This window comes from Megalops cyprinoides, chromosome 1 (genome assembly GCF_013368585.1).
Source record: "Megalops cyprinoides isolate fMegCyp1 chromosome 1, fMegCyp1.pri, whole genome shotgun sequence".
Taxonomy (NCBI): domain Eukaryota; kingdom Metazoa; phylum Chordata; class Actinopteri; order Elopiformes; family Megalopidae; genus Megalops; species Megalops cyprinoides.
The window spans coordinates 70,333,974-70,354,334 of record NC_050583.1 but is presented as its reverse complement, the minus strand read 5'-3'; the positions used below and the strand labels follow the sequence as shown (position 1 = coordinate 70,354,334).

The window sequence follows — 20,361 nt, the reverse complement described above, 5'->3', positions numbered from 1 at the left end:
TCAAATGGTCTGTAACATGCTCCCCCAGGGTCTGGCATGATACTTTTCTCAGGAACCCATATGGGACTTAGTTGTTGACATGGACATTTTTTATATTGGCAGTTGTACGGCAACACCCACTTAGGAAGGTCATAGAGACAACAAACTGTTACCACTAGATTCAGAACCTAACCATAACCCTAACTATGAAATCAAATCTAACCCTAACCCTAACCCGACCCTAACCCAACCCTAACCCTAACCCTAACCCAAACCCAGCCCATACCCTAACCCTAACCCTAACATTTGCAACAGAAGCTCACACAGAGTCGATCCTGGTATTGTTGGAAAGAGCATAGTCAAAATATATGGGATGGAACTTGATTTCAACACTTTAAGACTTTCCTATCAAAATTTATTCACCAAAAACCAAGAGCACCGAGGCAGTCACCAATGTATGAAGGCATTATAACATGTTATGCAAAGAGGGTACCATCTGACTTCAAATGGTCTGTAACATGCTCCCCCAGGGTCTGGCATGATACTTTTCTCAGGAACCCATATGGGACTTAGTTGTTGACATGGACATTTTTTATATTGGCAGTTGTACGGCAACACCCACTTAGGAAGGTCATAGAGACAACAAACTGTTACCACTAGATTCAGAACCTAACCATAACCCTAACTATGAAATCAAATCTAACCCTAACCCTAACCCGACCCTAACCCAACCCTAACCCTAACCCTAACCCTAACCCAACCCTAACCCTAACCCTAACCCTAACATTTGCTACGGAAGCTCACACAGAGTCGAGCCTGGCATTGTTGGAAAGAGCATAGTCAAAATATATGGGATGGAACTTGGTTTCAACACTTTAAGACCTTCCTATCAAAATTTATTCACCAAAAACCAAGAGCACCGGGGCAGTCACAAATGTATGAGGGCATTATAACATGTTATGCAAAGAGGGTACCATCTGACTTCAAATGGTCTGTAACATGCTCCCCCAGGGTCTGGCATGATACTTTTCTCAGGAACCCATATGGGACTTAGTTGTTGACATGTACATTTTTTATAATGGGAGTTGTACGGCAACACCCACTTAGGAAGGTCATAGAGACACCAAACTGGTACCACTAGATTCAGAACCTAACCATAACCCAAACTATAAAATCAAATCTAACCCTACTCCTAACCCAACCCTAACCCTAACATTTAAAACGAAAGCTCGCTCAGAGTCGAGCCTGGTACCGTTGGAAACATCATAGGTAAAATATATGGTTTGGAACTTGGTTTCAACACTTTAGCAACTTCTTATCAATATTTATTTACAAAAAACCAAGTGCACCAAGGCAGTCACCAATGTATGGGGGCAATATAACATGTTATGCAAAGAGGGTACCATCTGACTTCAAATGGTCTGTAACATGCTCCCCCAGGTTCTGGCATGATACGTTCCCCAGGAACCCATATGGGAGTTAGGGTTTGACATGCACATTTTTTATAATGGGAGTTCTAGGGTAACACCCACTTTGGAAGGTCATAGAGACAAGAAACTGGTACCACTAGATTCAGAACCTAACCATAACCCTAACCATAAACTCAAATCTAACCCTAACAATAACCCGACCCTAACCCTAACCCTAACATTTAAAACAGAAGCTCTCACAGAGTCGATCCTGGTATTGTTGGAAAGAGCATAGTCAAAATATATGGGATGGAACTTGTTTTCAACACTTTTGCACCTTCCTATCAAAATTTATTCACCAAATACCAAGTGCACCGGGGCAGTCACCAATGTAAGAGTAAGATGGCGGCGCGCGCGGTTGCAGCGGCTTCAAGTTCTCCCTATCTGTGCACGTTTTTTATGTTTTTCGTGTGTATTTTTGCGTGTTGTTCGCCTGCACCGGACTTTGATCACCACTATAACCGTATGGACTTACTGGACATCGGCTTTCAGCAGAAAATGACCGTTTGCAGCGACTTTCATCGCACCCACAACATTCCGGACGAGATAGCGAGACCAGCGGGGTCTCTGTGGATTGTTATCGGGTCTGGAAAGCGGAGGAGGCGGCTTCGCGAGAGGAAACAGAAGCGTGGCTGTAGAGCTGGCCTGTTGACCAGGTTGAGGAAACAGTCACTCAAACCTCCTCTACCAAGCTTCTACCTCACCAACGCCAGATCCATGGTAAACAAGACGGACGATTTGGAATTACAGTTGGCTGGAAATCGCTACGTTCGTGAATGCTGTACATTAATCATCACAGAGACCTGGCTACATCCGCTAATACCCGACGCTACCGTGCAGCTAGCAGGCCGCACGCTACACAGAGCTGACAGGACTAGCAACTCTGGGAAGAAAAGAGGTGGTGGGCTTTGCATCTACGTGAATGAAGGTTGGTGTAACAATAGCACTGTTTTGGGCAGACATTGCTCTCCGGACCTAGAATTCATGTCGGTGAGATGCAGACCCTTCTTCCTACCCAGGGAGCTAACTGCTGTTGTCATCACTGCCGTTTACATACCACCGGACGCTAATGTAAGTACCGCTCTCTCTCTGCTGCTCGACGCCATAAACAATCACCAGCGTGCCTACCCTAACGGCGCGCATATCATCGCAGGTGATTTCAATCAGGCAAACCTCAAGACTGTTTTACCAAAATTTCACCAGCACGTGAAATGTTCAACCAGGGAAGGTAAAACTTTGGACCATGTTTACTCCAATCTCAAGAATGCTTACAAAGCCATACCCCTCCCCCTCCTGGGCCAGTCAGATCACCTCTCTATCTTCCTGGCCCCTGCATACACCCCCCTCAGCCGACAAACAAAGCCCCAACGACAGACCATTAACACCTGGCCTGACGATGCCCTCCCCCGACTCCAGGACTGCTTTGAACAGACACAGTGGGAGACATTCCAGCATGAGGACCTGGCTACATTCACAGACACAGTACTATCCTACATCAAGTACTGCATGGGGATGGTCATTGTGGAAAAGACTATCCAGGTGTACCCGAACCAGAAGCTGTGGATGACCAGCCAGGTCCGCTCACTCCTCCGGGCCCGCGATGCAGCCTTCAGATCTGGTGACAGAGCGCTCTACAGCGCAGCTCGCGCCAACCTGAGGAAAGGCATCAAGACCGCCAAAGCAGACTACAAGGAGAAGATAGAAGGGCAACTCAACAACCCCCGACAGGTGTGGAAGAGCATACAGTCTCTCACCAACTACAAGGGCTCTGCAGCGACGCCTGGGGTCTCAGACGCAGCACTGGCAGAGGAGCTTAACAGCTTCTTTGCACGCCTTGAGGCCCAAGCTCAGAAGCCAGCCACACCACTCCATCCCCCACCACAACCCACACCAACCTCAGCCACCCCCCCACTCACCGTGGAGCTGGAGGACGTGAGACGCGTGCTCCGCGCCGTCAACCCCAGGAAGGCCACAGGACCGGATGGAGTACCAGGGAGAGTACTCAAGGCATGCGCTGACCAGCTTGCTCCAGTCTTCACTGACATTTTCAATCTGTCACTGGAACAAGCCACCATCCCAGCCTGCCTAAAATCGCCCACCATCATCCCAGTCCCCAAAAAGTCACCCACAGCCTCCCTCAACGACTTTCGCCCCGTTGCTCTCACACCAGTCATCACCAAGTGCTTTAAGAAACTGGTGCTGAGACACATCAAAGCTTGCCTTCCTCCCACGCTTGACCTGCATCAGTTTGCATACCGGCCAAACAGATCCACTGAGGATGCAATAACCACCGCACTCCACTCTGCACTGAAACACCTGGAGAAAAAGGGGAGCTATGTCAGGATGCTATTCATTGACTACAGCTCAGCCTTTAACACAATAATTCTGGACATTCTTATCCCCAAGCTGTCCAACCTGGGACTCCCACCCACCACCTGCTCCTGGATAAAGGACTTTCTAATCAACCGTCCCCAGCATGTGAAGCTTGGTCCCCACCTCTCATCCCCCCGCACGCTCAGCACCGGTTCGCCACAAGGGTGTGTATTGAGCCCACTGCTCTACTCTCTCTACACACATGACTGCAGACCCACCCACCCTGAGAACATCATTGTGAAGTTTGCAGACGACACAACAGTGGTGGGGATGATCACAGAGGGGAACGAGGCGGCCTACAGAGATGAGGTCCTTAGACTCAGTGAGTGGTGTGCCTTGAACAACCTGGCGCTGAACATCTCCAAGACTAAGGAACTCATCCTGGACTTCAGACGGAGCAAAGCCGCCCCTGCCCCCCTGTACATCAACGGCGAAAGCGTGGAGCAGGTGGAGACCTTCAAATTCCTGGGGGTCCACATCGCCGCTGACCTCTCCTGGACAACCAACACCACAGCACTGGTTAAGAAGGCGCAGCAGCAACTCCACTTCCTGAGAGTGCTCAGGAAAGAGCAACTCAACACTGACCTGCTGGTGTCCTTCTACCGATCAGCCATTGAGAGCCTGCTGACCTACGCTGTGTCAGTGTGGCACTCAAGCTGCACAGGAGCTGACAGGCACAGACTGCAGAGGGTAGCCAACACCGCACAAAAGATTATTGGCTGCCCTCTACCTACCTTAACCACCATCTACAACTCCCGATGCCTAGGCAGGGCCAGAAGCATCATAAAGGACTATACACATCCCGGCTTCCACCTCTTCAACCTGCTGCCATCGGGCAGACGCTACAGAGCCATATCAGCCAAAACAAACAGACTCAGAGACAGTTTCTTCCCAAGAGCTGTCTCCATACTCAACTCAAGTTTGCACTAAGAAACTGACATGCCCGCTCACCACTGGCAATGTCATCACCACCACAAAGCTGCTAAGAACTTGCACTGACTTATCATAGCAGATTTGCACTATTATACCATAACTACCTGTTAACTGCTCTTTTGCACAATCTGTTTTAGTTGTCTCCTTCCAAACTGCATATCTAGCCACTCTGTCACTTTAGCACAACTTTTGCAGAGTTTATGTACAGTTGTTTGTAGTTCTATATTTTATACTTTTATAGTTTTATATTCTACTATAGTTTTATATTTTACTTAGTCTTATTGTATATTTCCCTATGTTTAAGTTATGTGTGCACTGTATAGAGAAGCTTTAAATCTCATTGTACTTTGTATAATGACAATAAAGGCTTTCTATTCTATTCTATTTCTAATATAACATGTCATGCCAAGAGTGTACCATCTGACTTCAAATGGTATGTAACATGCTCCCCCAGGGTCTGGCATGATACTTTTCCCAGGAACCCATATGGGACTCAATGTTTAACATGGACATTTTTTATAATGGGAGTTCTATGGCAACACCCACTTAGGAAGGTCGTAGAGACACCAAACTGGTACCACTAACACTTTAACACCTTCCTATCAAAATGTATTCACCAAAAACCAAGTGCACTGGGGCAGTCACCAATGTATGAGGGCAGTATAACATGTACATGAACATGGAATTCTGTGACCACAAGTGTTTCCATTCTTTGTGTCTTCAATAGGACTTGATAAAATGCATTTTCTTGTCTCTGTATGTAATCTGGACTGAGCTTAAAAACCCCAGTTCTGTTCAGTTTTGGTTAAAGGGGAAGGGAAAAAAAAGCCAAGGGATACATTACTAGCACACACACTTGTTCTAAAGCTGTTTGACTTGGAGGGGGATGGAGGAGAATGGGGTACATTTTTTTTAGGGAAACCAGTCAAAAACATTTTTGAACTGCTGTTAGTGTGAGCTGCCCTTTTTGGGGAGGAGGAGTCTTCCAGCTTTTGCCTTGTTGCAAACTGACACAACTATTCTACATCATTATGTAACAGAAAATTACATAATGGCCAGTAAGGGCTAGTTATTATAACACAGTTATAATACAATTATTATAACACAAGTATTGTACTTTGTGCATTGAGAGAAAAAAGGGAGCCTATGGGTTGGAGCTCAGGCCTTAAAAACAGAGATACTAACAGACGAGAAAACTGCATGAACAACATTAAGTGTCTCATTCCAGTGAGCTGTTGTTTTTGATCAGAGGTGCTTGGGTTAAGGCAAGGATTTCCTGTGTTCCACAGCAACAAGCTACCATTCCCGGAATAATTAGATGTACAGTCACTTCCCTACTTTTCACGAAATTCAGCAGCATTACTTGGCCGGCTATTTATGGATTAAGACTTAGCAGAAAGAATGACATGATAAGAATGCTGTAGATCCCTCTTCTGTATACAGCAGAAGCATCTCATAAATAGCTGTGTTTCGTGTGTCTCAAATAAGGCCAAACCAACTAGCTCCATGTTTGTGCCCCAGCTGTTGGCCCAGTGCCTCTATGATGGAAATATGCAGATAGCATGTTGTAAATCAGACCCCAGTTCTAAAGTTAAAGAGTGTTTAAGTAAGAGAAAAAACCTTAGACATGGCCTAAACATTACATCACAGACTACCTGAAAGCCACTAAAGTTTAACATGAATATTGAGCTTGCATACCTCCTGTCCTTTCAATATGGTCACACTACCTATACAGGGCTGTTGTAATTGGAATTGCAACCATATCCTGGCATGGTGGCAGACTCATGTTTCACCATGGCTGTGTGGGCAAGGCACAAAGAGGTTCGGCACGGGGATTCGGAAGCTCAGTACCTCCTCCCCCATGGGTAACCATGCTACCATATTAAACTGGACTGTTTCCCACAGTCTCACCCATGGGGTCAACCTCTGCAGTTACTCTAGAGTCTGATTAGCACCAAATACTATAGGGCAAAGATATATCCCTAGTGTGGCTGGGGAGTGATGTAACTGAATACAGAAGATTATCATAACAAAGGACAGGGGGTGTAATGTACACCAAACAACTGTGTCAATGGTAAAATGAACACTCTGAGAAGAGTTTACTAGTATCCCAATACATGCACTTTGAGACCACAGATATCCTTCTCTGAGACAATGGTAGAAGACAGGAATGGTATTCTATGGCATAAATACGTACTGGGAGAAAGAAAGAAGACATCCTTTCTGCAACTTTACAAATGAAGACACTTTGGTATTAGGACTCACATGGAAAAAGAGACCTGAGTATTTTCAGGTGCAGTAATGAATATGTAACTGTAAAGTATGACTGAAAAACTGTAGTGAAAATAGTTCATAGACTCAACTGGTACCCAACACTGCTCCCTACTGGAGAAAAGGTTTTTCAGCAGCAGGGAGTAGACCGTGTGCACAGGTACAGCAGCAAGTGGAATAGGCACACTGTGATCCCCTTCATTAGTGTCGTTAAAGAATAGTCCTCAAGGTCTTCCAACTTCCCGTGTGGTCCTCTGGCCTTTAAGTGAGTGTAACTAGTCATTTACTCAAATGAAGAGGATACGGAGACAGCATCGAGAGAGGCAGTGGAAGCATGCTGGAAGAACAACGCAGTCCCCTTAGCATGAATGTAAGATGATGACAAATACAGCATCACATGGAATAACAAAACATTAGGGCTCTGTGTTTAAGGGCATTTCAGTACAGAAATGTGTCTGGAATGTTCTGACAATTTGTAAACCATTACCAAGAAAATGCCAAATGCACTTGGCTACACAATGTACATTGTATAAAGGCTTCAACAGCAGACACAGAGCATCTACACTCTAGTACAAACAGTGTGCATAATTTCTTTGGGAAAGGATGATTGCTTTATTGTCATTATTACAAGTTTTTTTAAAAACACACAAAAACTGTAGGAGAAAGACCATGTCAAGTCATTTTGTATCATTTAGAATTACATTCAGTCATCAAAAAATTAAACAAGTACAATTCTTCCCCCTCAGCTGTCAGTCTCAGAAATTACGCTGTTTGATTAATCCCTGAAGTGAGACTTCATCATCTTTTCTTCTTGATTCTGAATGATTTTCAATCTGCTAGACATGTCTGGTATTACATAACACAACTACATTTGGTCCCCGGGTGATTGTGTACACAAGTAAATGGTGTCAAAAAAATGGATTTCATCCACAACAATGTTGAAAGCGTGAACTCCCAAGAATTTCCTTTGTAGATCCATTTCAGACGTTTATAACATTAGTACTGCAACCAGGGTTTGGGTAGGGTGGTTGCTTCAAGGGGCTGGCAACACTACAAAACAACCACAAGACTCAACATTTTATACACTTTTCAAAAGTTATTACTTCTTATTACTGTTTTTATTTGCTCCTATGGAACATTTGCATATGTTTAAATCAAGAGTTCTGTTTTGTGCTTTACTCATGATGCTAGATTTATGACAATTAAATACTGGATGTTCTGGCTTTATAAAAAAAAGCTTTCAGCATTGAAACATGAGTGGGATTAAGGGAATGAAGCCCTGTGGGCTTCTCTAATTAGTCCCAATTCAAACTCATTTGTGATTTGTGGCCTTGCATGTGCAACACATGCTTAAAAGATGCGTGTCTTTAAAATTATCACCACCCTTTCAAAAATGAATAAATACTTCAAGATACAGTAAAATAGTAAAATTTTAAATTCAACACATAAGGAATATATTCAGTAATGTCAAAATATTTTGCATTTGTATATTGCATTTATTACAAAATATATCAATTATTGCCAGTTTCAAATATGAAATGTATTGCAGAAAGATTTGCGATTTACATTTTACAATATATTTCATACTACACTATATGTACAAAATGAAACACAAACATGACATGAAAGTGTTAATAACTGATATATTTCTTAATCAATGGAGTAATATTTAAATATACTTCCACACATTAGGATTATATTGAAATATATATGTCTAGGAATTTATTAGTACCAATACATACTGCATTCCATTACATTAGAAATATATTTAAACATATTACCATACAAAATATATCCCTTTAAGTTTGAATTTTAGTTCAGTCGCTCTGGCCTGCAGTCGCTTTCTCTCATAGGGTTGATTACAAGGTAAGACTGCTCTCTTCTATCTTTTAGAGGGAACTAAAGACAAACTTCACGGCCTCCTAGCTAAAATGTTACATTTTCCCAACGCGTGGAATTGTAAACTTGTGATAACATTACAGAAACATTGTGAGAACCTTATTTACTAGCTGAGCAGAAGCACACAAATTATAAACATGGATTTCAGGTATGTCGCGCACATATCAACAGATTAGTATTTTTTCCCATGTCAAAAATATGATTCTAATCACAGTTGAAAATGCATATTTCATAACATCCCTCACAAAAAACTCACATAAAATGCTCTACCCTGTTATTATATTCACAAGTCTGTTTGCCAACACTCAGAAATAAAGTTGAATACTTGACACAAAATGTTCATGTTTAGTGCTAACCTACACCGTACCCTGGAATTACACCAAACAGAGCACTGAATATTCACTATACAACTTTGATTAATACATCAAATGCCACTGCTGCGTCTGACTGGCTTGAGGAAGTGGCCGCAAAGTTAAAGCACAAACCAGATGCATTTTTGAGAAAGATGTATTAGTAGACAGTATCAAACAGAATTCAGTATCAATGGAATGAAAACCTACAACTGCCTGCTTCATTATCAGAATGACAAATATTTTAAGGGAAGCTCACATCAGGGGTGCTGAAGTTATAATAACCGGAAGAATCTTTTCTCTTCTTTTAGACACCAAGTTTCAACTATTTAACTTTTACCATTTCTACTCTTAATATAGTCTTCCTCGGTGTCTCCATGTTGTACTGGAGCTGAAACCTAATTCCACCATTCCATCCACAGCTGGGCACACTAGCATTGGGCGAAACCTCTGTACTGAAATTAACATGGCTTCGTAAGTGACTTTGCAACCCTGAGAGAAGTCCAACACAACAGAAACCCATCATGCATTAAGGCAGGATCTTTGCTCTCCTAACCATTTGTGAAGTCAAAACCCTCATCCATCCCTTTCATGGGTAAATGGCTGCAGCTGTGAACAGCCCTTACAGGGTCAACAACGGGGGTCAAACTCTTCTGCAGACTCCAGGTGCAAGGCCTCTGGGTTAGAGCAGAGATCATAAAAGCTCACCTCTCCGTACATTCTTTGGCTAACTGATTACAAGAGGACAGTGGTAATGCAAGCAGAGGAGAAAACAAACTAGCAAAGAATCTGCTCTGAGCACCGTAATCTAAGCAAAACAGAGTAACAGGAAATGTAATTCTGCACTTATATTTCAGAAAAATGTGAAAAAATGTCAAATAAAAAATTCACGGTGTGCAGACTGGACCCTTCATATGCAAGTGTCAATGCCACTCTAATGTAGCTGCAACCGTGGAAATGCCTGTTTGGCTTGGATTAGAAACAAGAGCAACTGGAAGTGCGGTTTGGAGGGAAAGGGGGGGTGGGTTTGTGAACTTGGCGACAGCTGACGCTGACCAAGCTGGGCTTGGTTTTACAGGGAGAGGAGGCAGCCTCGGGGAGCCGTCCAGCTGATTTCCTTTCTTGTTGAGTTACAGTGGGCCTGGAGGAGATGTGGTCAGTTGGTCTTGAGAAGCTCAATGCAGCCCTGCAGCAGAGACACTTTGCTCTGTGGAGACATTTACATTTATTTATTTAGCAGCTGCTTTTATCCAAAGCAACTTACTAATGAGGCAGAGTACAACACAAACAAAAGCCATATAAAGAGTCAACAATATTAGAAGTGCTGCATGACCAGGTTTCAATGGCTGACCAGACAGCAGGCAACACAGGAGGCAACACACACATGGGGGTTATGGGACTGCTTTTAGCTATGTCACTCAAACATCACAACTTTGATCACAATGCTTCCCATTTGCACTAAGAACAGTCCTATCAAATGTGATTTCAGAGAGATGAATTCAGGGAAAGGTAGTCATTTTCTAACTTCCAGAGAAGGGTCAGGGTATTTACAGGACTGCAACAATAACCGCATCACCGCCATACCGCGGTATAGGAGGTGTACCGCGATGTTGAGCCCGTCACCGCCATTACCGTCATAACAGCTTTTTTTCCCTTATCTGAGAGTGCTGCCATCCTCATGTAGCTTTTGGTTTGGTCTGTGGCCTTTGTCTACATGTATCCAGATATTTTCGAAAACTCACTTTTTTCTATCAGTTTTGAAAAGGATCATGTCCACAGTACACGCGGCACGTCATTGTATTACATCACGTCATTGTAACCTTCTGGTCGACTGACCAATCAAATGAATCGAGAGGACTGACACTGAGGAGAAGCAGTTTACGAGTCTGGTGTTGAAAATTAGTGAGAAACTGCAACTGTCTACAAATAATGTTATCAGAAGTATGATAAACACGGGTATAGACAGGGGTTATTAATTATAATGCGTAACAAAACTCACGTAAAATGCTTTTAAATGTGTTTAATAATTATTTCTTTAGTTTTAAGTTAATCAACCAAATATTTAGCATTTTATGGTGTTTGAAATGCACGCCATGAATAAACTAGTACAATTAGCCTAGGTGATGGCCTAGAACTCAAGGGATGGATTTTTGTCTTTTGAAAGCGATAAAACAGTAGAAACGATGTTTGCGCACCAAACGATTGTATGACTGTTTAGGTGAGGCGTATTTGTTTAATACAGATATTTTATGCTTCCGTTACATGGCTACATTTGAAATTGCCAGCAGCTGCTGAGCATAAGGAATTTAAGGAATTAAAAACTGTGAGTAATTTATATAACCTATATTAAAATAGACCCCAATTGTGGTACATTAAATCCCTTACTGGTTATTGCAAAGGAGGCATGAACAAGTCTGTGATGGTTAGCTATTTGGTGTAACAGTTCATTAGTGAAAATAGGGGGCGGCCTAGTTTTTTTTTTTTTTTTGATAAAATTCAAGCCTGAATTAGCCTATTAACAATAAAGCAAAAATAATTGTAGCTTTAAAAAAAATAATAAAAAAATAAAAAACAAGAAAAAACAAAGCCAATAAACAGTTTGTCCTGTCTTTGTTGGTTCTTTTTTAGGCCTATAGTGGTAGCGATAGTAGCGATAGTTGTAGCGATAGTACCACTATATCGCATATTAAGGGACAAGTAACGTCAAGTATTTTCTACCTTTTTTAATATATTTTACATTATATTCATAGTATTACTGTACATTGTACAGCTTTTGCACTGTTTTTTTTCTTGATCTTTGTTTTTCAGTACTTGTTGCTGTTATACTCATTGTACTTTAGTGTTGTATTTGGAGCAAAAAAAAAAAAATTCTTGTAGGGGCAACCTACTTGGCAATAAACTAAATTCTGATTCTGAAATGAATGTATAATTAAACACAGGGGGGCTTGGTTGCGGTATTACCACCAACCTCAAGGTGGCATTCTTCAAATACCGTGGTAAGGAAATTTCTACACCACTGCAGCCCTAGGTATTTACCATACCCTCCAGCCTCTGCTATCACAATAATGTCATATACCATGCAAGGTCTCGCTGATAAGTATGCTCCCTGCATCTGGTACTGAAAGCATACTGTCATTAATTTTCAAAAGCTAAAGTGATTCATTGACTTTACGTATCACCAAATCAGCTGCCTTCACAAGGCAAATTTTTGAATTCTTGGCTCGTCTGTCTACTTTCCCTGAGTTTTTCAGCTGAACTGCCTTTGGTGCTTTTAAAGTCAGCAGCGGGATCTTTGTTCATGTGGACCTGACCCACCGATAAATAACACTTCCTTGTGCAATGGGTGTGGTCTGCAGAACTGCTGCCCATGGTTCAGACATCACTACTCACCTTGGCATGCTTGATCTCCAGCTCGGCCATCTCAATGAGGTTCTTACGGAAGGCCACCACTCTCCTTCCCTTGAAACTGGTTAGCTCTGCAGTCAGAAATCAATTGTGTATTTCATGTTAATTTTCTAAAGGCACATTTGCATTCACTATAAGAGAAATTCATGCCAGCTTGCCGTCGCCAATAGAATGTCAAGTGTCTGGTTGAGATTGCCGTTATTCATGTCCTTTTTCTCCCCAGAGCTGCAATTACAGAATTATAGTTTTACTTATTTTTTTATTTTTAGAAATTTCATTATGTCTTCAAAAAACTTAGACTAGGGTTCTGCTATTTTAATGAGAGAAAATGTGTGAATCCTCTTCTCTCAGTCCTTTGTTAGTGTAAGATTAATTAAGACTACAAAAACACAACAGAATCACTGTTTTTTTTTGCTTAGATGCTTCGATACTATGACGACCAATGGGGAATCAAGTACAACCAGAATTAGGACCAAGTAATCAGGGAATCTTTCTGCTAAGACCAGTTGCCATGTTATCAGGTGTATTTCACAGTCCCATGCTACTATACCTTTCTTGCCTGACTCGGATAGCTTATCAAACTTTTGCAAGCACTGCTGCTGGTTTTCCTCAGCTTGAAGCATGTCTTTGCTCTTCTGACGGGCCTTTTCCAGGGCCTTATTGGAGTTCTCGTAGTCCACCTGGGCTCGGGCACGCCTGTATAATAGGTCCTGTGGGAACAATAAAAACATGCTGTTTGTGGGCCACAAAAAGAAAGCAGCTCCAAAATACTGAATGTCTGTAAGTTGACATTATTTCAGTGCTCATCCCTTAGGTAATACTTGGTCTGCAGTTTTGCTTCATTTGTTGGGCCTTATTTGAGCACAAAAACTGTTGGACGGGAGTGTGAATCACCTGCTGTTTCACATTTCAACCAGTTACAAGTTGAAAGGACTCTCTAAAACCCTGAGATCCATGTACCTCCATGTCTAGGAATGGAAGCGGCTGATCTTTATGAGGCTGTCTGACTGTGCAGAGAGCCAGAGCTCTGAGAGTAAGCCTCACCTTGGCAGCTTGGATGTCCCTCATATAGTACCTCAGCAGCTCCGTCAGCTTCAGCTCCTGATCTGACGCAACTCGGGCCTCCACCTTCTGTCATAGCAACAGACAGTCAGCATGCTCTGTCCAAAGGCAGTGATGCACACATAAGTGATGCCAACAGAACACCTTACCCTAAGCTTCTCCAACAGCTCTGCAAGCTTCATCAGGTGCCTGGAAAGAGAGGGTATGGTTTAATTAACTTAACGGCAACACAACACCTACACCTACTGTTCTACTTTGTAGGCCAACTGTAGGCAGGGAATGTCTGGTTGGACATACAGTACCACAGACTTATACATCATCTGTGGAAGGATGTGTGCTTGAGACATGTGTGTGCTTGAGACATCCAGCTATACCAGACCATTTGCACAGCCATCTGTTGCATTAGCTTTGACTGTACTTGTTGGCCAGATGGACATGCTACAAAGTTAACACTCAATGAGAATTCCAGCACCCATCATAACCTATTATGACTCACCCTTTAAGTGCTGTAGTATCATCTGCTGATAGGCTGCTCAAGGTAGTGGAGATGAGAATGTAATCATCCGCCACATCTGAAAATGAATGAATGAAACTGATTTCAGTACGCACCACTATACCACTACTACACAATCAATAAAAGCACGCTGGTTTGGTCATTTGTTCATACTTTTATGTGAGCGGGTCATCTTTTCTGCTTTGGCAGTGGAGTCTTTGATCTTGCCAGAGTAGTCCAGCAGGAACGTTTTCTCCTGCTCAAAGAAGTCATCCACCTCCTTCAGGGTAGAGAAAGAGACCAAGGTAACTCTGCTATGAATGTATTCAAACATTCAAAATGACACAGCGCTAACCATTTCTACTGGAAACGTCAACCTCTGACTCAGATGCACTGGAAATAAATGTAAATGTAAATGAAACAATGTCATTCTCAAGATAATCAAATCTATTTGACAGTACCTTTATCCCAGAGATGATGACTTCATCCGCACTCTTCACCATGTTCTTAAAAAAGCCCCCAAACTTCTCCTTTGCATTCTTTCTCCTGACACTGAGCTACAGATACAATCCAAGCAAAGAGTAAAAAACAACATGAAAAAAATTATATATTTTTGTGTATTATCAGTATATCATCAGAACTGACAATTGATGGTTTAACACATTTTTAGCAGGACACAGAGAACTGAGGTCCTCTGTACGTAAAGTGGCAAATGATCTCTTCAGGGTGGAAGGTGGCAAGATTGCCACTAGATTTTTAAATTGGCTTTATAGAGGGGAACAGAAAGACAGACAGTATCACAGAAAGTCAACAGGCAAGGGAATAGGGCCATTCCCTACTTTGTGTCCACTACCCACTTACATCCTGGTCATATTCCAAAAAGATCTGGAAGTTGCGGTCCTTGCTGAATATGGGGTGGGAGGAGAGGCGCTGAAGAAAGACTTCATGAACCTGTACCGTCTTCTTAAACACTGCCAGGTACTCTCTATGAAGAAACGGAGTGGGCAGTCAGGGCAAAGGACATACTGTAATTGACTAATACACACAAAACAATAATGTCTGATACATCTGGAGATTCTACTCCTACACTGTACTCAGAATGGTCACTGGGAAAGAGTTTCTTTAAACAAACCATGTATTGGACCAACACCCTTGTAACAGCCATATATGGGTGCATGCTTGGTATGCCCAAACAAGCATTTTCACTAGGCGTAATTTTCAAATCCTTATCTCTTTTCAGAGGTGAATGATGAGCAGCAACTGAACATAAAAGATAAAAGATAACTGGAAGGTCAAGTACTGATCATTTTTCTGAGAATGTGGGTGCCTATGGGTGCCTTTTGAAAGGCGAAAACAGTCACTTTAATGCTGACACATGCATTTCATTTGACAGTGCTACAGACGTCACCCCATAGTGAGTAAACAGGTGTGCCTAGAAAGCACTCCCCTCTTATCACAAATTAAGAAATGTGGCTTTGTTAATTGAGTAACCAAATTGGACAATAGCCCTGTGTTCATCAAGGTTTCATCATTCTGAGACATTTCACTTCTTGCTTTCTTGAACACTGAGCTGCAATGTTTCTAGTGAGAAAAGTTTGAGAATGCCCACGCTTCGAGCTCCTGCTTCATTTTTGTGTACTCCTCTTTGGTCATGGAGGCCTCGCCTTCACCCAGCTTGTGCATCTTCTCACGGGGGCTCTCAAAATCGGGCCTGGGAGGAGCAGGCGGGATCTTGAGGAAGCAAATGGGGGAAAAAATTATTTGTTAAATAAGCCATATAACTGCAGCTGGTGAGGACTCAAGCCAGCGCCAAAAGAGAGGCCAAAGGGAATCTCAACTGAGAGGCCATACAGTATCACAGTGAAACAAAATGAATGTAGTCATTTTCATGCGTCCATATCAGAATATCTATCCTCTTCACAGTACTGAGTTTGCTTGTTTCTGATATGCAGCATGGCAATAATATTGGGTCTAGATATGGTACTTGGACAAAAAAACTAATGGGAGAGAGAAAGGTGTTGCTGCTTCCATGACTCACAATGAGGCCGGCATAATCCTCTGTCTCTACCAGGGTGTCATGGAGCCAAATGAAGTCCTCATGCTGCCGGGTCACGGAAAATTCAGGCTTCTGGAATATTCCCAATGCTGTCTGAGAACAAAGGGAGAGACGCACTAATACCCTGCACGTTATATTCCCCCACAAAGGACAATGACCATTCTTTTTTTCCTTTAACATCACTTGCTGAAGCTGATGTTCTGAGAAAGTCATATACTAGAACTGAGTTTACACATTTTGACAGTGAAACAGAGCTCTCTCTGGTCAGATATGTACATTCATCAATTCATCAATGAACAATGACTGCTTTCATTGTTGGTCCTATATCAGGTGGCCTCCCACAGTAAAGATGGTGCAGTAAAATAATTAATGATGTACATTACAGTATTACTGATTGCAAAGTCCCAGGGATGAAGGTCAGCTTACTTTGGTGTGGACTGTGAACTTGACCTTGTCACGTTCGCAGAGGGCATCCGGAATGTCAATAAGCAGAGAGGCATCGTTGTTCAGGTCAACAGACACTGAGGGGACCTGAGGAAGAAGAGAGGAAAGCAACAGGCAGTAGAATCATCGGTCACAAGCATCTGTGAGAGTAAGTATGCAATGGTACCAAGTCTACCAACAAACACAATGTAATTGCCATTGAGTATATATTCTAGGTTTTTTTAAACAGTTTATTTAAAATTAACATGTTCTTATATATATATATATATATATATATATATATATATATATAAGGTTATGTAATTTAAATGCAATCCATAATTCCACATTGCGCCAAAGCTATTGCAGCCATACACAAATTAATTTCCTCACCAGAAATAATTTTGTAACCAACCAAAATACACAGGATGAGATAGAGTGGCTTTATTTTAATTTTATCATCCAAAATGGTTGCAGCCAATTGACAATGCAGACAGGAAAGCATGGTACATTTCACAGTAGTGCAGAGAGCATAATTTTATTCATCAGACCCATAAATGTGGCAAATTCTCAGTGCAGTTCGAATGTCTGGTTCAGAGCTCAAAATGATTTTCTTCTTAAGATGTTTGCTTGTGGCTAGTTGCAAAGCAGACTGTTGAGAACGAGCACTTACAGCCAATCACTCTCAAAAAGAGACATTAATATGAGAATCTTTTTCCCCATTCTATATTCTGAAGAACCAGATAGGCTAATGAACAGGCTTAACTGACCTTCAAATTAGTGACAGATCTTTCCAGAAAAAAAGTCACAAGCAATTGGTAGAAATGATCTTAAGATGCTCAACTACCCTTAGTAAAGCTCTATACCACATTACCACATTTGGCAAACGGAAACTGTCACATGTGAGGGACACCAGCAAATTATAAGGCTTACTGAAAATAAACAGCTGGACTATGAACTCATGCGAACTCTGGAAGCTGGAAGTGCAAGATTCTTCCAAAGTGTCACCCAGAAAGCTCTGAAATGCTTATATGTGTCTTGAAATTGGTGCATTTATAAGTATTTGGTGGTGATTTAATGTAATAGTGACAAGTAATTGTTCAAATACATCTTCCCTGCAAAAAACTGTGCAAATCTGCACAACATACACACATTTCAACCCTTCTCTTTGTGTAGAATGAAGTGACTCTGTTAATTATGTTTTTAATAGATGATAACCTTGGCTAATCATAAATCATCAAGAAAAGCTAATCAAGCTTCAGAGAACTTCTGAAAGGTTAACACAATGCACACATCACGCAGCAGAGCCAATACGCAGAACGAAGCTGACTGCTGTTGCAAATGCAAGCGAGATCACGCGACCCTGTAACCATGGAAATCCACCATTAACAAAAAACTACAGCGTGAGGCACTCCTAGGGAATAAGATAGCTGAGAGAAGAGCTCTTGACAAATGATCACAACTGGAGAGTGGTTTAAAATCGGTCAATTTGGAGCCACCTCAACATTACTAATGCAACATGAAACACCCCTGTGCCTTTTCTCTTTATGTATCACCGACAGTGTTACAGAGTTCATGGTACAACAGTAACCGCTTACTTTATAAAACACATGTAAAACTGGATTTTGGTAGCAAATGCCTAAAAAGCAAATATAGTTTCAGGGCTCAAACAGACCATTCTTCAAACACTCGTTTGAGATTGTAGGGAGGTTAAATTGAAAAGGAATAAAACCTGCAAAAGAAAAAGCAAATTTTGAAATACAGCTCAAAAGATCTGAGGTTGGTGTGTTTTTCCCATAGTTACTCGCACTATCATCAATGCAAGTTATGACATTTTTTTCAAGACTGCAATATAACAATTAACCGCGTTAAATGATAGTCTACACAACAAATAAAATAAGAGGTAACTAACTGTGAAATTTAAAAAAACGTGTGAAGAGTTAGTTAGCAACAGTTATAACTCCAAGAAAAACTGCATTGTTAGCGTTGTTCGGAACAACAGAAAACATGATACAACGCAACAGATCGCGAAAGCACAGCCTAATTGCAGTACATACTAAACGACTGTGATGTGCATACACTATAGCGGTCTTTTCCTTCTCAAATTCTGATAGTTAGCTAGCAAACACTTCAAGTACTGACGTTAGTTACTTGGCAACGTGAACTTTCCATCATTTGGTTTTACAGTCATAATATCACAAAGTGTTGCGGGATACAGTTTGCTGTTAAACATAAAAGAGGAACTATTCCTCTCATAAGAACCAGCAAATTATAGTGACGTTAGCTTAATAGCTGTACGTATAAACGTTAGCTAGCTATGGCTAACTGACAAGACGCAGTACAGAACAATGCCGTAAACAAGGAAGCGATTTCTTATCTCTTGATGGGGAATATCACATTCACGGACGATAGTGAAAAGTTGCTGGTAAGACGAAACTTGAAGAAACGCGAAGAAAACCCCAGCTAACTGTCAGACTAGTTAGCTAGCAGTCTAGCTAGCCACCCATCATAGATTGTCCAGTCAAAAAAATTGGACATCGCTAGCTACCAAGCTACATCTGACAAAGCAATCCATACCGACTGACTTACTTTTTCTCTCTCGCTCTCATCAGGGGTCGATGCCATTTTTGAAGACAGCAGTAAATTATTACACTTGAAATGTCATTAAACGTCAATAATGCTGTATGTTTTATTTATCCAACCTACAGCCAGTCACCCCTTTAGCTTCCCTGTCACCTTATCACTTCCACTAACTTTGTTGTAATCCCGACCACGCACGTTTACTATTGGACAGTGCGATGTTCGATCTCCACGTCTCATTACACCTCCCACTTGTCAATCAAAATTAATTGCCACTAGTGTGATCAATGCCCTCGATTTCTTTTTTATGAGGACGGTATCGACTCCACACAAAGGAAACCACGGATAAAATTTGTGGATACACACGAAAAAGCAAAGCATTGTGGGACTTGTAGATTGTGGATGGATAAGTAACGCTTGGTCATGGCACAATTGTTGTGGAGAGCAAAGCTTAGCAACATTTCAATGATACATTAAATTAATTGTCTCTATATATATAGATTTCTGTTTACGCATTTAAAACAGTACAACTTCTTTTTTCTTCTTCCTGATTGTGAAAGACAGCATAGATGAAAAAATCAAGCTCAGAGGACAATGAACAAATACAGGCATGTTACCAAATCAAAGCCTTCCTCTGCACCTTAAGTTATGAACAGTATTCTTGAAATATGAACTTGATGAGCAATGACAAGAATCAAACAAGACCTCAAAAGGCTGACCAAAAACAGGCAAAGACACCTGCTCCATCCCAAGCATGACATTCATTCTATGTGAAATCACACCCTTTAAGTAGACTTTTCATTTGGACAGATAGAGCAGTAGAGAGATTGTGGTCCTTGGTCTGGGTTGTGTCAGGGTTTTCACAGCAAGTTAACCTCATTCAGTGTCATTAATTCTTTGATGCTTTGGCACCTTTACAGTTAGTTGATATAAATAATCATATCATCAGAATGTTCATGTCACACCTTCCAGGTATACATTTGTGTATTTCTTGCAATGTTTTCAGAATTATTAGATGATAATATATACAATATATTATCGTCTAATATAATTAGATGAATTATGTAT

General features: G+C 41.6%; 1 protein-coding gene across 1 annotated transcript; it reads right to left on the bottom strand.

Moving 5' to 3' along the window:
- Positions 1–8,854: 8,854 nt before the first annotated feature.
- On the bottom strand, positions 8,855–19,614 carry LOC118780070 (sorting nexin-5-like). The gene is made up of 13 exons (XM_036532395.1): positions 19,303–19,614; positions 16,717–16,821; positions 16,273–16,383; positions 15,844–15,965; positions 15,096–15,219; positions 14,696–14,791; positions 14,409–14,514; positions 14,238–14,313; positions 13,891–13,930; positions 13,724–13,810; positions 13,230–13,389; positions 12,665–12,750; positions 8,855–10,481 (listed from the first exon to the last, which is right to left on the bottom strand). Exons 1-13 carry the CDS (start codon positions 19,336–19,338, stop codon positions 10,431–10,433), a joined length of 1,200 nt encoding a protein of 399 aa, XP_036388288.1. The 5' UTR covers positions 19,339–19,614; the 3' UTR covers positions 8,855–10,430.
- Positions 19,615–20,361: the final 747 nt, after the last annotated feature.

Bases quoted from the DNA above. Each gene is read 5' to 3' on its own strand.
- LOC118780070 (XM_036532395.1), bottom strand. From the start codon at position 19,338: ATGGCATCGACCCCTGATGAGAGCGAGAGAGAAAAA. The intron at 16,384-16,716 runs GTAAGCTGACCT...CTTTGTTCTCAG, and splicing joins AGTTCACAGTCCACACCAAA to ACAGCATTGGGAATATTCCA. The intron at 13,811-13,890 runs GTAAGGTGTTCT...TTGCTATGACAG, and splicing joins AGCTGTTGGAGAAGCTTAGG to AAGGTGGAGGCCCGAGTTGC.